The sequence below is a fragment of the Hydra vulgaris genome, chromosome 03 (assembly GCF_038396675.1).
Source record: "Hydra vulgaris chromosome 03, alternate assembly HydraT2T_AEP".
Classification (NCBI taxonomy): Eukaryota; Metazoa; Cnidaria; class Hydrozoa; order Anthoathecata; family Hydridae; genus Hydra; species Hydra vulgaris.
In genome coordinates, this window is record NC_088922.1 from 18,416,923 (window position 1) to 18,431,988 (window position 15,066).

Below are 15,066 nucleotides of genomic sequence, written 5' to 3' on the forward strand. Positions count from 1 at the left end.
AAATATGTATGTATATATACATATATATATATATATATATATATATTATATATATATATATATATATATATATATATATATATATATATATATATATATATATATATATATATATATATATATATATATATATATATATATATATATATATATGTTTTGTGATTTTAGTAAAGTACAACCAAATAAAGTAAGACATAAATAACTATATAAAAAAATTCTAGAAGAAACCCCTGAGTTGTGTGTACTTACAGAGCTCAGCTAATAGTTCATGCAGCATTTGTAAATTTGTGATATCTATTTGAAAAACTAATTTCATAAAAGTTTATTTTAAAAAGATATTCAGCTGCCTACCATGCAGTTGTGTTATTAACCTTCTAGCACACAACATTGGGTAGTTAGGAACTAAAAGGTGCATAAATTGTATTATAAACAATATTAAACAAATAATTTATAGTATGACTACAATTACAAGAAAGTACATAAATGAAAATTAAACAAAATATGAATAAAATTATTTCAGTTTTTCAAACTTAAAATAATAATTCGAAAGTTGTTTAGAAATTATTAACTTGGATAACTGCTAGTTTCTTCTTTGTTCTTATTTCAGTTTTTCAAATTGAAATAATTATTTGAAAGTTGTTTGGAAATTGTTAACTTGGATAACTACTAGTTCCTTATTTCTTCATTACTAATGTTTAATAAACTAATTCTTAATTAAAAAAACTGAAAATTTTTATCTTATTTAAAAACATTTATTTATCTTTAAAAAACAAGATATTATACAAACTTATTGTTTAGAGTATATTTTGTTAAACAATACATAATTAGAATTTTACGTAAATATGTAATACTGCCTTTTTTTTAAAATTATTATGTAAAACCGAAAATTATATTTATATTTGAGGCATGTACATTTAAAAATATTTATATATATAAATGATATAAAAGTTCGTAACAGACATTTCTTCATTTGTAATCAACCGAAACCGTCGCCATCTTGGGAGGCCAAAACTGGCTTCAAAAAATTAGCCGTATACGCTATCTAGTTATATTTTGAGATCGCTGATTTAAGTATGTTCATATACAGGGTTGCCAGGTTTTTTTTCGGGCACAAGCCAAAAACGAAACAAAAATAAACCAGAAATAAACCAGACCAAAAAAAAAAAAAAATGGTTTTTAGCGTTAAGGTCTTGTTTATTATTTGTATTTTGAAAAATGCTTTTTTATTTAAAAATTCATCCTTGAATTTCAAAATTTAATTTGTAAGAAAGAGAGAGAAAGAGAGAGAGAGAGAGAGAGAGAGAGAGAGAGAGAGAGAGAGGGAGAGAGAGGAAGAGAGAGGAAGAGGAGGAGAACGAGTTTTTGAATGTTTAATGGGGTATGGGGTGCCAGTCCAGCCTTCAAAGCGGCGTGGGGAAGGTAGTACACTCCAAATACTTATACTAAATCCGACATTTTCAACCTGTAAAATATTTATTTTTTTCCGCTTGCATATGGATATAGATTTCTTTTCCAACATTTGCGATAATTGACTCCATTTATTATGCAAGACTTGGCTTGATATTTTCTTAGTGTGATTTTTATGCAGATGACCAGTGAGAATACTCAACAATATAGTTAGAAACGGAACACGTAGACAGTAAAAGCAGTAGACATCTATGTTGTAGAGGTCTAGGTCTCCGTAAACTTCTAAATGGTCTCAAGAAACAGTTAAGAATACACCTATCCGATCGGAAAATACGCGTAGAAATATTGAGGTCTGGATCCAAATTGTGTGGGTAAAAGAAAAATTTTTACGTACAAAGGATTTTTAAGCAAACATTAGGCTTTCCTTTTGTTTAAATCGTTTATCCTAAGATAAACTCATAATGGATTTAAATTTAATTAATAAAATGAAAGTTTATGAGTTAATGCAGTATTTAAGACTTCGAAATTTGCGTGTTTCTGAAACAAAGAGGGAATTGGTTGCTCGTGTATTTTTTGCAATGGAAAACTTTATTGAGCCTGTACTAACTGCTACCGAGGCAGTCGAAGAACTTAAAGATAAATATCAAAAAAAACTTTTAATTAACAATGTTAAATGCAATGATCCGTTTATCTTATTAGATGGTTGATGACCTGAAGAGAACAGTATTAAACAATGGCCAATGGCTTTGTATCCAGATATATTTAACTATTTGATGTTTAACCCATCTGAATTAGACAGCAATGACTTAAATGATTATAAAAATTCAAAAGCTTTTAGTTTTTATAAAACAGGCTGGCTTCAAAAACTCTCATTTCACTGTATAAGTGAGGAAAGTCCATTTTGTGCAATAAAAGGTGAATGCAGACATTCACAACGTATTAATGATACAAGCCATAAACTGTGGTTGATTATAGAAAAAGAAAATGCAAAAATCTGATCTTGTCACTGTACATGTTTGGCAGGAATGAGCCAAACATGTAACCATGTTGCTGCAGCAATGTTTAGAATTAAAGCTGCTGAAAGAATGGGCTTAACAAATTCGGCTTGCACAATGGTTTCAAATCAATGGCTTCCAAATCGAAAAGACGTTTTACCTGTTAAAGTTAAAAATCTAGATTTTAGCAGAGAAAATTTTTCTCAACATTTAAAAAAAAAAAGACCATTTGTAGACAGTTTGTATGAGAAATTTAATCCCATTTCTAATTATTCTACTAAACTTAATCTTCAGGATGTTGCAAAAGCGTTAAAAGAAATAGCGCCTAATTCCATCATTTTTAATACTGTCTCGAAACCAGATATTGACTTTAGTTTAGAAGTAGTAAACGACATTAGTACTTGTCAATCAAATCTAATGAGTGTTAATGATATACTGGTAATATCAAAAGATATATTATCACTTGAGAAAAATATAACATTTCATATGAAGAAATTGAGCAGTTGACCAAAGGACAAAATAAAAACAAATACTGGTATGAATATAGAAAAGATGTTATAACAGCTTCAAAAAGTTACGATATTTGGACAAAAATGAACAAATTAAATAAAATTGATGCTGATATGTAAAATTTAAATCAACGTATATCTGGCATGTAATTTGTTAAATCAAACATATCTGCAATAAAGTATTGCAGGGAAATGGAACAGAATGCTGTTAATTGTTTTAATGAAATTTTAAAAATCAATCATAAAGATGTAGCAATCCATGATTGTGGGCTATTTTCAGATAGAGGATAGAGATATTTCCTTCATTGGTGGTAGCCCTGATCGTATTGTTACTTGTTTGTGTTGTCCACCTGCATGTCTTGAAGTTAAATGCCCATTTTCTATAAATTACTTGTCCCTACTTGATCTGAGCGTAAAACTTCCATATTTGCTTAAAAATGATGTTGGTATTTCTTTAAACAAAAATCATCCATATTATATGAAAAACCTTGTACAAATGGCTGTTTCAAGGCACCATCACTCATATTTTATGGTGTGGACGCCTCATGGAAATTTGATTGAACATATAAAATTTGACAATAACAAATGGGAAGAAATCAAGTGCAAATTTATAGACTGTTACTATAAATATTATTTGAGCACAATTTTTATTTAACACTAAGCTTTGTTGAATAATTAGAAATTAGATTAAACTTGTTATGTAAACTGCCTACAAGTGGTTATTCAACTTATAATCAACCAAACTTTATAGCTTGAAAACAGAAAACTGAAAACAAAAATGGTTGGGAAAACCATTGGCCATTGTTTAATACTGTTCTCCTCAGGTAACCAACCATCTAATGAGATAACTGATCACTGCATTTTACATTGTTAGTTAAAATATTTTTTGATATTTATCATTTAGTTCTTAAACTGCCTTAGTAGCATTTTGTACGAGCTTAATAAAGATTTCCACTGTTACAATATATGGCAGTTTGTTTTTATTTGAAAAGGAAAAATAAATATTGTTACATTTCTAGAAATTTCTGTTTTTTCTATTAAAATTTTGATTCTGGCTGCCTTAGCTCCCTTAATTTGCGTTTCAGCCCCCCCCCCCCCCAACGATAAAAGTGACCACCTTAAGTTTAGGCCAGGAAGGCCAAGTTTTTAGATCTTTTTTTTTTCCCAGGCTTTAATCGTCGCAGTTTTTTTAAAGTATCTTTATTTGACACTATAATGACATTTTAATACACTCTCCTCTCCCCCCACATGGTTTTAATATTATTAAAACTTGAAATATTAGTAAGTTTTATTTCAAGAAGTTAACATTAATATTAATTTATTTAGAATTAATTTTGTGCTGTTTTTCCATTCACGCTCGCAAACGTGATCACTATTATTTTATGCTGTTCAACTTTTATAACCTTGGCAGGCCATGGACGTGGGCGGCGATCACCTTTTACTAATTGGCAAGTGAACATGAACTGCCACCTCAATTTTTTGAGTTTGCGTACATACACTTGTTGAACATCACCCATCCACCCCTACCCCCCATTACGTACGCAAATTACTCAACTTAGGACACCTACCCCTACCCCCTTGCTGTAATATATGTACGACCACTAATCATGATTGTTCTAAATACCTCTAAAATGGACACCTAGGAGGTCATGACCACTTAACTAACTTATAAACATTTTAAATTATCAAATAAAACAGTGGTTTATCTAATAAAAACGCGGACACGCGTAATAAAAATAAACAAAATTTAAGTTTTAGCAACTAAACAAAATCCGTTACTACCAGTGTTAAACCTGCTCTTAAAAGGCAGAGGAGGGAGAGGGATTCCGGACCCTAGACTTGCTGGGGGTAAAAACGCATGCCAAACTTATTAGCCTTTTTTTTTTTCAGAAAATATACAATTACAAGAATGTAATGTTCATGAAGGTTTGAAAAAAGATCAATGCAGTTGTAATCTTCCATTCGATCTTTACTGTTTTCCAAGTTCTTTAAAAAAGTTCTAGAGAAAGAGAAAAGTGAAAAGTTTTATTAAAAAGGGAAGGTAAAAATAAGAAAAAATGGAATCCATGCGACAGTGATTGTGTATGTTCGATGGATTTTGTGGATGGAACACCTACCATTGCTAACATAAAGCCAAGAAGGAGTTTAAATAAACTTTGTACAAAATAGAACTTTTTAGTTTTAAAAGGTATTAGCGCAGATTCCTGTACTAATACATTATTCCTTGTGTACTATTATTTAACGACTTTAAGGTTTCATATTTCCATCTCTTGAATTATTGACCAATACAGGTTTCAAAATACAGAGTACAGCACAAACCCTCACAATATCATCAACATGACGCAACATTGTTAGAGAAAATACATTCATTAAAATTCTATAAGTTTTCATTCTATTAATGACTCGTTCAACGTGTATTCTTAAGTTAGCTATTTTTTTAGTTTTTTTACATTCAGATGCATCATTTGACTTTTGAGACGAGCACTTGGAGGAATTGTCAAAGTACAAAATCTTAAGAAAAGTTCTTCATGAATTTGAAATCCACGATCTGCCATGACTTCATCGTCACGCTCTAACAAGTCATAAAAAACCACTGTCTTTTGTTATAAAATTATCTGAACATCTTCCACCATAACAATCAGATAAAAAAAGTGATAAAACCACTGGGCGAAATTCTAACAAGAAACTTAAACGTATTGTGTTGTTTATAATCAGACCAAGTTGAAGCTTGTGCTAAAAGAGACTTGGATCGTTCAATAAAAACTTCAGCACAATCAATAATCACACAACACTTGTAATATCCTGCATTCTTAAACACTCTAGGCAAATTTTCCCTGATGGTTCCACGTGGAAGCCATACAATAAGAGCACTACCTAACACACTGCTTATAAGCTTAATCCACGTGGTAAATGTGTTAGAAGAAGTAGTAGGAGAAATTCCAAATTGTTCTGCAAGGTCTTCATTAAGAATACCAAGACGAAGTCGCACAAGTGTTAAAAAAAGTTCATCACGGTGAGAAAGTTTTCTATATTTAGTTGACTGAAATCTGCGCTTTAATTTGCTAGTATTCTGAACATGTTTTGGTCCTCGCCAGTAACTAAGCTTTTGAAGAAATAGTATAATAAGTAAGAAGATGGCATTAAATCAAGCTATTGTAGATATTCCTGTATAAAAGTTCATTTTATTGTCTGTTTTGACTCATTTGTTGCATAAAAAAATTAACAATTTCTTAGTTTGATTAACTTGTTTTTGGTTTAGTTGTTTCAAGGATATATTCAAGAAATTAACTTTTTTAACAAGAGAATCAATCAAAGACTTTTCAGAATTACATCCTTCACGCACATTTAGCAATGACTGGCTAGCATATGAATGTTCACAGCTTGGCGGTGGTAAATAAATTGTATTATCATTATTATTACTTAACTCATTGGTATTATTTTCAGTTTATTATTCGTGTCATTACATTCTGTGCTACTTTTCAAAATTAAAAAGTTCGATTTTTGACAACGATTTTATAAACTCTTTCTTGGTTTAATGTTAGTAGAATTATGTCCCATATTTAAAGTAGGATCTGGATTAGCAATGGTAGGTGTTCCATCTACAAAATGCATCGAACAAACACGATTACTGTCGCATGGATTCCATTTATTCTTATTTTTACCTTCTCTTTTTAATAAAATTTTCCACTTTTCTCTTTCTCTAGAATTTCTTAAAGAACTTGGAAAACAGTAAAGATTGAAAGGACGATTACAACCACATTGTTCTTTTTTCAAACCTTCATGAACATTACACTCTTGTTTTTTCCACTTAAAAAGCTTATAATGGCTATTCGAACACCCTATTTTGCTGTACAGTTACCCATCGTGTTGAATTCAAAACATGAGATAAATAGAAATAAAGACTAATTCAAATACAGATATTTAAGAAGTTTTTTCGAATTTTTATCACACAATTAGAGTTCAGTCCCCGCCGCGCAAAATGGTAGAATTTAAATTGGATAGGTGTATTCAGCGGTGTTTTTAGAAACTCATTTTTCTTAAAATTTTTTAGACTCGCTCAAAGATGCAATGTCAATTAACTTATGATTAATGACGATTTCTGTAATGATTTTTAATTTCTTGACTTTTTACATCCTTAAGATATTACAGTAAATTTGAAAAGGCATTTTCAACTTGCGAAACAACATTCATTACATGCAAATTTTTCTCAAAAAATGTCATTTTGAATGTAATAATTTTCTAATATTTTAGGCAATTAAGGAATAAAAGCAACATTTTAATGATATTACAAGTAAAAGTTTTTAACGTTTTAAGATTTTAATGTAAGCATTTCTTTCATTTATTTTAACTTAATTGTTCTTCTATAAAATGGAAAAATGGAAATCTTTCTTTCCCTTAATTAACTTTTTTTTCATGAAATAAAAGCTTGATTAAATTGATTTATTATTAAATGAACCAGAATTAAGGCAGATTTTAAAAAACATACCAGAAAAAATAAAAAAAGACCAAAGACTTAAAAATAAACCAGATTTAAACCAGATTTTCTACAATAAACCAAAACAAAAGTTCTAAGCCAAAAATCGCGGTGATATATATATATATATATATATATATATATATATATATATATATATATACATATATATATATATATATATATATATATATATATATATATATATATATATATATATATATATATATATATATACATGCACAGGATGTAATTCCTGATATATAAGCGAAACTTCTCGCGAACTCAAAACACGAATGATTGAACTCTACAGGAAAGACAAAAACTCACCATACAAACATCTCCACGCCCATAATAATTGTTTTGATAGTTATAATAATGACTTTTTTTCGATATTGGATTCTGCCTCCAATAACATCGAGTTTAAGGTTAAGGAAAGTTTGTTCATTGAAAGGAAAAATCCAGAAATGAACAAACAGTTGAACCATTACAAGGTATCTCTTTTCACATAATTGTTACTATTTTATAAGTCGTTAACCTTTTGTTAAATAATTTAATATCTTTTTTACGGTATTGTTTGGTTTTTGCTAAATTTTTTAAACTCAACTGAAGATGACTATAAAATAGTCGAAATATGCATTGTTCTTTTATATGTTAAAAAATATGGTTTATATTAACGAGTGGAAAAAATTTGTTTTATTTCTCAATTGTTTTACCTATCTTGTACAAAAAAAGAAATTTTGAAAATAGAGAATCAGTGGAACATGGTACCACAGCAGAATATAATAAATGTTTTTTACTAATGTCGTTACTAACACTATATTTCAATTTCATTGAAGAGTTCAATCTTTACTATAATGTAAGAATTTTATTTAGTTTTATGAGAACCATTAGTTTTTGAGGTCAAACCGTTTAATATTTTTTTGAATGTTCAGTTTAAACCTCCATGCTTCATTACTTTAAAAGTTTTTTTCTATAAAAGTTTGAATGAATAACTATAAAGTATTGCATATTTTTTAAAAGCTCATCTACTGGAGATTTAAAAATAGTTTTTCAAGTTTAATTGCTTATGCTTACAAGTAATTAATTGAGTTATAGGATAAGAAAAAAAAAACTCTTCAAGTTCATTAATGAAAAAACTTTACTTGAAACTAATTCACAGTCATCTCTCGTATGCTAATATACCATGGGTTACAAAAAACATAAAATAAAATCATTTGAACTACAAAGCTTGTAAAATCATACATGTAGAGTATGTTTTATTGAATTGCATGTAGAGTTTGTATATCTAATTGCATGTAAAGTATGTTTCATCTCACTATTAGGCTTACCAAGTAGAATTGGTAAGCCTAATTTTTAATTAATGTTATTGAAATAAAACTAAAACACGTAGACCCAAAAAATGGAAGAAGTTAAAAAATTAAAGTTTAAAAGACTGAAGTGGATTATCGTATATATTATTTTAATGGCAAACAAAATTGCATATTCTTGATTCCTAACTATATATATATATATATATATATATATATATATATATATATATATATATATATATATATATATATATATATATATATATATATATATATATATATATATATATATATATATATATATATATATATATATATATATATATATATATATATATATATAAGTATATATACTTAATTTAATTAGTTTGTATACATAACATGCAAAGTAAAAAGAACTTCAGCTAATAGCTTTTCATAATTTTATGACTTGTACTTTTTGAGACTGGTAGAAATTTTCGTCGTTTATGCTGAATTGTATTATTGCGTTTTGAATGATTCAGCGCAATCCACAATAAATCAAATATGATTTCAGCAGCTGGAGAAAATACAGTAATGATTTATTTTCTCAATTTTGCACGCCGTTATTTTATCTATCCATGTTGCCGCTAGAGTTATTAGCATGGACCAGTGCAGTGGCTAGTTGGTGCAAGGCCTCCAATCCCCCTCCCCTCCCTCCTCCTCCTGAAAAATTAACTTCTGAGGGCTCCAAAATCTTAAAAGTATTTGCGTTAGGTGTTATTTGAAGAAAAAAAAACTTTTAGGCCCACCAATTTTGTCCCCCTACCCCACCCCCCCCCCCCTCTATTGGGTGTGTGGGGTAGCCTAGTCACGGCTCTGGCCTGGCCTTTGTATGTTTGAAAATCAAACTTTAAAATTTCAAAAGTTTCCAGTGTTTGAGCAGTAACTTTTCTTTTTTGTCTTTTTTATGAAATTCTTAAATAAAATCTTTTTTCAACAAAAATTATTGTAATTTCTGAAAATTTAGCATAACAAACAACTAAAATAGTTGGCTTTTTGTGAGAACAATCAGGAGTGGTATCAACTACTATTAAAAAAATATTTTTTCTTTAGAATCTCATCGAATTTTTTTTTTTTTTGCGTCCGTGAACCTTGAAGAATAATGAACTTGTTTTAAATTTGTGTAAAAAAGTAATGAACTTGCTGTCTGAGAAAAAGCTAAACCACCAATGACAGATCAAGGATCTTTTGGTGTTGGAGATAACTTCCAAACATTGAGCAAACTCCAAACATTTGTATGTTTATACTTATGTCAAATAATGAGGCTGTACAAAAATTTGTAATGATATGAAGCTGGGAATGAAAAAGCCTTTTAACTTCTTTCCCCTTACCCCAAACATGAGGGGCAACAAGTTGATAAAATATTTTTTGTGCTATTCTCAACTAGACTTATATTCATCAAGAAAATTTTAAGTTTCATAGTATTTATCTTTTAGCGTTCCAAAATTATGACCATATAAAATTTGTAACCCCTCAAATTGAGGGGGGTTTAAACTTTATATGGTCATAATTTTTGAACGCTGAGAATTATGAAAAAAAATAAATAAATGAATATAAGTCTAGTTGAGAATAATTCAAAATATATTTTATCAACTTGTTGCCCTTTACGTTTTAATGGTGGGAGATGAACTTAAAGGGCTTTATTGTTTCCAGTTTCCAAATATTGCAATGTTTATACTTATGTCAAAAAATATTGCAAAGCCTCATTATTTAACATAAGTATAAAGATACAAATGTTTGGAGTTTGCTCCATGTCTGGGAAGCAAGCACTCAAAAATCCTGTATCCGCCACTGCAAAACACATTCTGATATTTAAAATGTGCTTAAGAAATTTTATTTCCAATATTCAGTTTCAGTATACGAATTTATTATTTCCTCCATCCTCTGTTAATGTTGCATTCGGTAAAATTAAATAAAATGGAGGCACTTTTGTGTTTTATTCAAAATAAGACAAGGAGCACAATACAGAAGTTTTTTTTATTATATTAAAACACATCCAATCTCTTTTACACATTTTCTCATATGACAGAACTTTATTAACTAAACAGTTAGGGAACGCATGATTATTGGCATCCTTCGGAATGATGGACAGAATTTCAAAATGAGCAACATCAATAATTTTCAATTCAACTCAAAAAAATTTCAATTTCATTTCAAAAAAATTCGTTTGTGCATAATTATTTCTTACAATATTTCTAAAATCATTTAAAATGAATCAATTAAGTACAAAAAGTTATAAGTTTCATGTCTAAATATTATATATAATATATTTGCTCCCATAAATGTGAGCAAATCAGAATTATTCGATGTTTTAAAAATGACATTTGGGGAAGGAAGAATTTTATATGGTCATAACTTTTGAACGTTGAAAAACCATTAAACAAAATTAAAAACCTGTTGATGAACTCATTGAACTACAAAAAAAATGGACAAAATGTGAACAATGAAGATCAGCTAGAGTGTGAATCCTAACATGAATCTAACGTCGCACATAACAATGTTATTATAATCAATATAGACCAACACTGCTATGTATGTCTGTATCCAATTTTTTAATTTCTTATCTTTTAGAGCTACAACATATATCGATCTGATTACTAGCTTCTCTGTTGTTATTTATCTGCAGATGCAATCATAATTTTTGGTTGCTCAAACTTCACTGCCATATATAATGATACTCTAGACGCAAGCGTTGGATAACTTAAGTTTAATATGTAATGCCGCACCTTATTCTGTTAAAGTAGAGATAATTCTCTGGACTTGGTTCAAACAGACTCTTGTCTTTGATACCTCTTCTGCTGATCAAGTTTTATCTCTAAAATAACAAACTTACTAACATCTATCATTCCACTACTATTTATTCAATCTTGTTGTTAACTTTAGCATTCAATAAAGTACATTTTCTACGAAAGTATTAAGCTTTCATACTTTGTTACAAGCTGTGCAAACAATCGATTTGCTTTAGTTTATTTCATTCATTTCATTATGAACTGAATAAAACAAAGAGTTTTTCTTTTATATTTTACTCTTAGAATACTCTGTTAGCAATTCAACCAAAACTGTTTTTATAAAGTAATAAAGACTGGAGGCATTTTTAAATGAATTTTTCTGAAAAACTATACCATTTTTTTCAAAAAATATAAAAAGCCAATTTGTATATCAAAATTAATTGACAAATTAACAAATACTTGCAACCAATAAGAAATTCATAATTCAATATAAAATTATGTACAAATTCAAAGGAACTTTTATGATAATATAAAACCATGACACCATCAATGTTATTTGATTTTAAAGGAAAGTTATTTTTATCAAACAGTTTTTGACTTTTATTTTTCTATTTTATAATTATTCATAGAATAATTATTAAACCATAATTATTCATAGATGTAAATATTCATAGAATAATTATTAAACCATAAATATTCATAGATATAATTATTCATAGAATAATTATTAAACCATAGTTATTCATAGATATAATTATTCATAGAATAATTATTAAGCCATAATTATTCATAGATGTAAATAATTTATTGATTTTTTAACAACATAATCCAAGTTTAAAATTCTCACTGAAGTAATAATATTTTAGTTTAATTAACTCAGGTTCCGACTTGCTCACTCACTCAATCTGTAGCCATTAACTTTACCAACACTTTTCAGGCTTTTATATAAACAAAGAAAAATATTATATACTGTCAACAAAGTACTTCATTTGAATCAAAAGAGTGGCCTAAAAGGTTGGTTTTAAAGCCTTTTGAAATATCATCAAGTCAAAAATCAATGCTAATCTTACGCCAAGATTCAAAATTTTCAACTTTAAGATTTAAGCTAATAAAGAAGTTTTTAACAATTATTTGTTGTTCACAGAATATATACACCAATAGAATTTTAGTTTGTGATTCGTTTAATAGCAAATATTGTTTGTTTTATTACAAATATTTCTATTACAACAGTAAGAACTTTTTAACTGATCTTGATTTTTAATCTGCTTAATAATCCAAAATCATAAAGTTCATTGAAATATTTGCTAAACTTTTCTTGTGCTAACCAAGTTCTGAACTTTCTATTTTCTACATCTAAATAACTAGTAAACAGAAGTATTTTAGTTGTTGCTTAAAAATGAAAGTAAATTTTGAACTACCAACATGCTTTTTTAATATATGCTAAAATCTTTTTTTATGAAAAATCAAATAATGAACCATCATCATTAAACTTAATGGAAGCGTGCATCATCATAATTTTGCTTTTTCTCTTAATCCAAGTTCAAATAATTGTGTCATAAATAATTTTAGATCACTTTGAAATTACAATATTTCATTTATTCATAATTTAATAAATGATTATTTATTTATAATTGTTTGTTTAATCATTATAACAATACTTACAGAAAAAGGATCAATGTAATGATTTAATGTTAAAATTAGAAAGTTTTAACATAAAAAAAAAATTGCCTGAATTCAAATTTCTCCTAATAGAACTTTTAAAATATTAGGCGTTTTTTATATTATTTATTCAGTATATATAATTGTAAAGTATTACATAATCATGATGATATTTATTTATACCTTTATCACTTAACTCATTGAAATTAAAAAAAAATTTAAAAAATATATATATATGTGTGTCTGTTAACTTGATATTATCTTTAAAAAAGTAGTTTTTCATTCTTTTTTATTTCAGACACTCAAATTGAAGAGCTGTTGAATCAAGACCCAAGGAATCAGAGATTCAGAAATGTAGGCAATGAAAAAAATGGTACACTTAAGTTTAAATATGTTTTTAAACTCATAGTTTTTAAAGTGTTGTCTAATATTTGCTAGAAGTAAAAGAAAAATTTATTTTTTATCCATTTATTTAACCATAAAATATGAAAATTTACAATAATATTTTATAAACTCACATAAATAAGGTCGGTGTCACTCATATAGTTAAAAACTAGTCAATGGAGCGACACCTAAAAAAAAAAAAAAAAAGCACAGAAAAATTATAAATAAGAAAAAAAAAAAAAAAAAGAACGAAAGGAAAATAAAGCACTAATAAATAAAGATGATATTAATAATTGAAATAATAATATAATAAAAATAATAATATTAATAATAATGTGAATAAAAAAACAAATAGTAACTATATCATGATAACTTTACTAAAAATTATAACTAATGATAAAAACAATGGTAAAAATAATTATAGTAAAGTTTATAACTACGTCAGAAATTAATAAAATAAACATAACAATTGCAAAAATTAGGACAATAACCATAAAAACTATTAATATAATTGAATCACTATCACTATAAATAATATTAATAAGATTTATAAAACAAAGATAAATTTATGATAATAGTAATATTAGTAGAGTTAAAAAAGACAGTATAAAATAAAAGTAATAATAGTTTTATAAATACAATAATATAAAAAAAGCAATAATAATAAATAATAAAGTTAATATTCATTAAATATATACTCAAATATAAATTTCTTAATTTGGTTTTGATTGAGAAGAAGAATGTTAGTAATATAAGGGTATTTAGTTAAAATCTTTTTTTTTATAAATGGTATTATTTGGTTCCAGTGAGAAATAGATTAATGTTTAATAGAAAGCTTGCCATATTTGATAGTGTTGAAAAAGGAAGTGTGCAAGTTAAAATTTTCAGTATTTCGAGTGTAATATTTGTGTGTGTCACTTGTTTTAATAAAAAAATTATTGAACAAATTGTGTAGTTTATTTTGAAGAAAATCAATCACAAAGAGACAGTTATAAAGCTTTACAAGATCTTGAAATTTAAGAATTTTTAATTCAGAAAATCTATTTTCAATATTAGATCGTAAGGGAGAAAATGTCATAATTCTTAAGGAAGTGCGTTGTAAACTGTTTATACGATGTAATAAAAGACTACCTTGTTGACCCCAAACAGTGCAACAATAACTTAGATGTGAGGAGAACAAGGAATAGTAAATTGATACTAAAACATATTATGGAACATAGTGTCGTATTAATGACAGCATATTATTGGCACGTGAGAGTTTTTTATTTAATTGAATTAGTTGATAGTACCATGAATGATAGTACCAGTTTTTGTCAAGAAATATCCCAAGGTATTTTATATATTTAGATGAGAAATGTCTTTTACCATTAATTCTAGTTTTCACATTATTACTATCAGTCTTTTTTTTTGGAGGGTGAAAAATAATAAATTCAGTTTTATTGATATTTAGGAAAAGACGGTTACTATTTAACTTATGACACAAATGATGGAGATTTGAATTAAATTTTTTACAAAGCTGCGCGAGTGATTTATTTATGCATAGAAGATTAGTGTCGTCAGCGAAATGATGAACAA

General features: G+C 27.4%; 1 protein-coding gene across 1 annotated transcript in view; it reads left to right on the forward strand.

The window, feature by feature from the left end:
• Positions 1-15,066, forward strand: part of LOC136078521 (neurofilament heavy polypeptide-like) — a 70,398-nt gene that overhangs the window by 43,270 nt on the left and 12,062 nt on the right. The window contains exon 3 of the mRNA XM_065794297.1: positions 13,406-13,480. Within this exon, the coding sequence (XP_065650369.1) occupies positions 13,406-13,480 (75 nt within the window). The remainder of the gene's footprint in view (positions 1-13,405; positions 13,481-15,066) is intronic.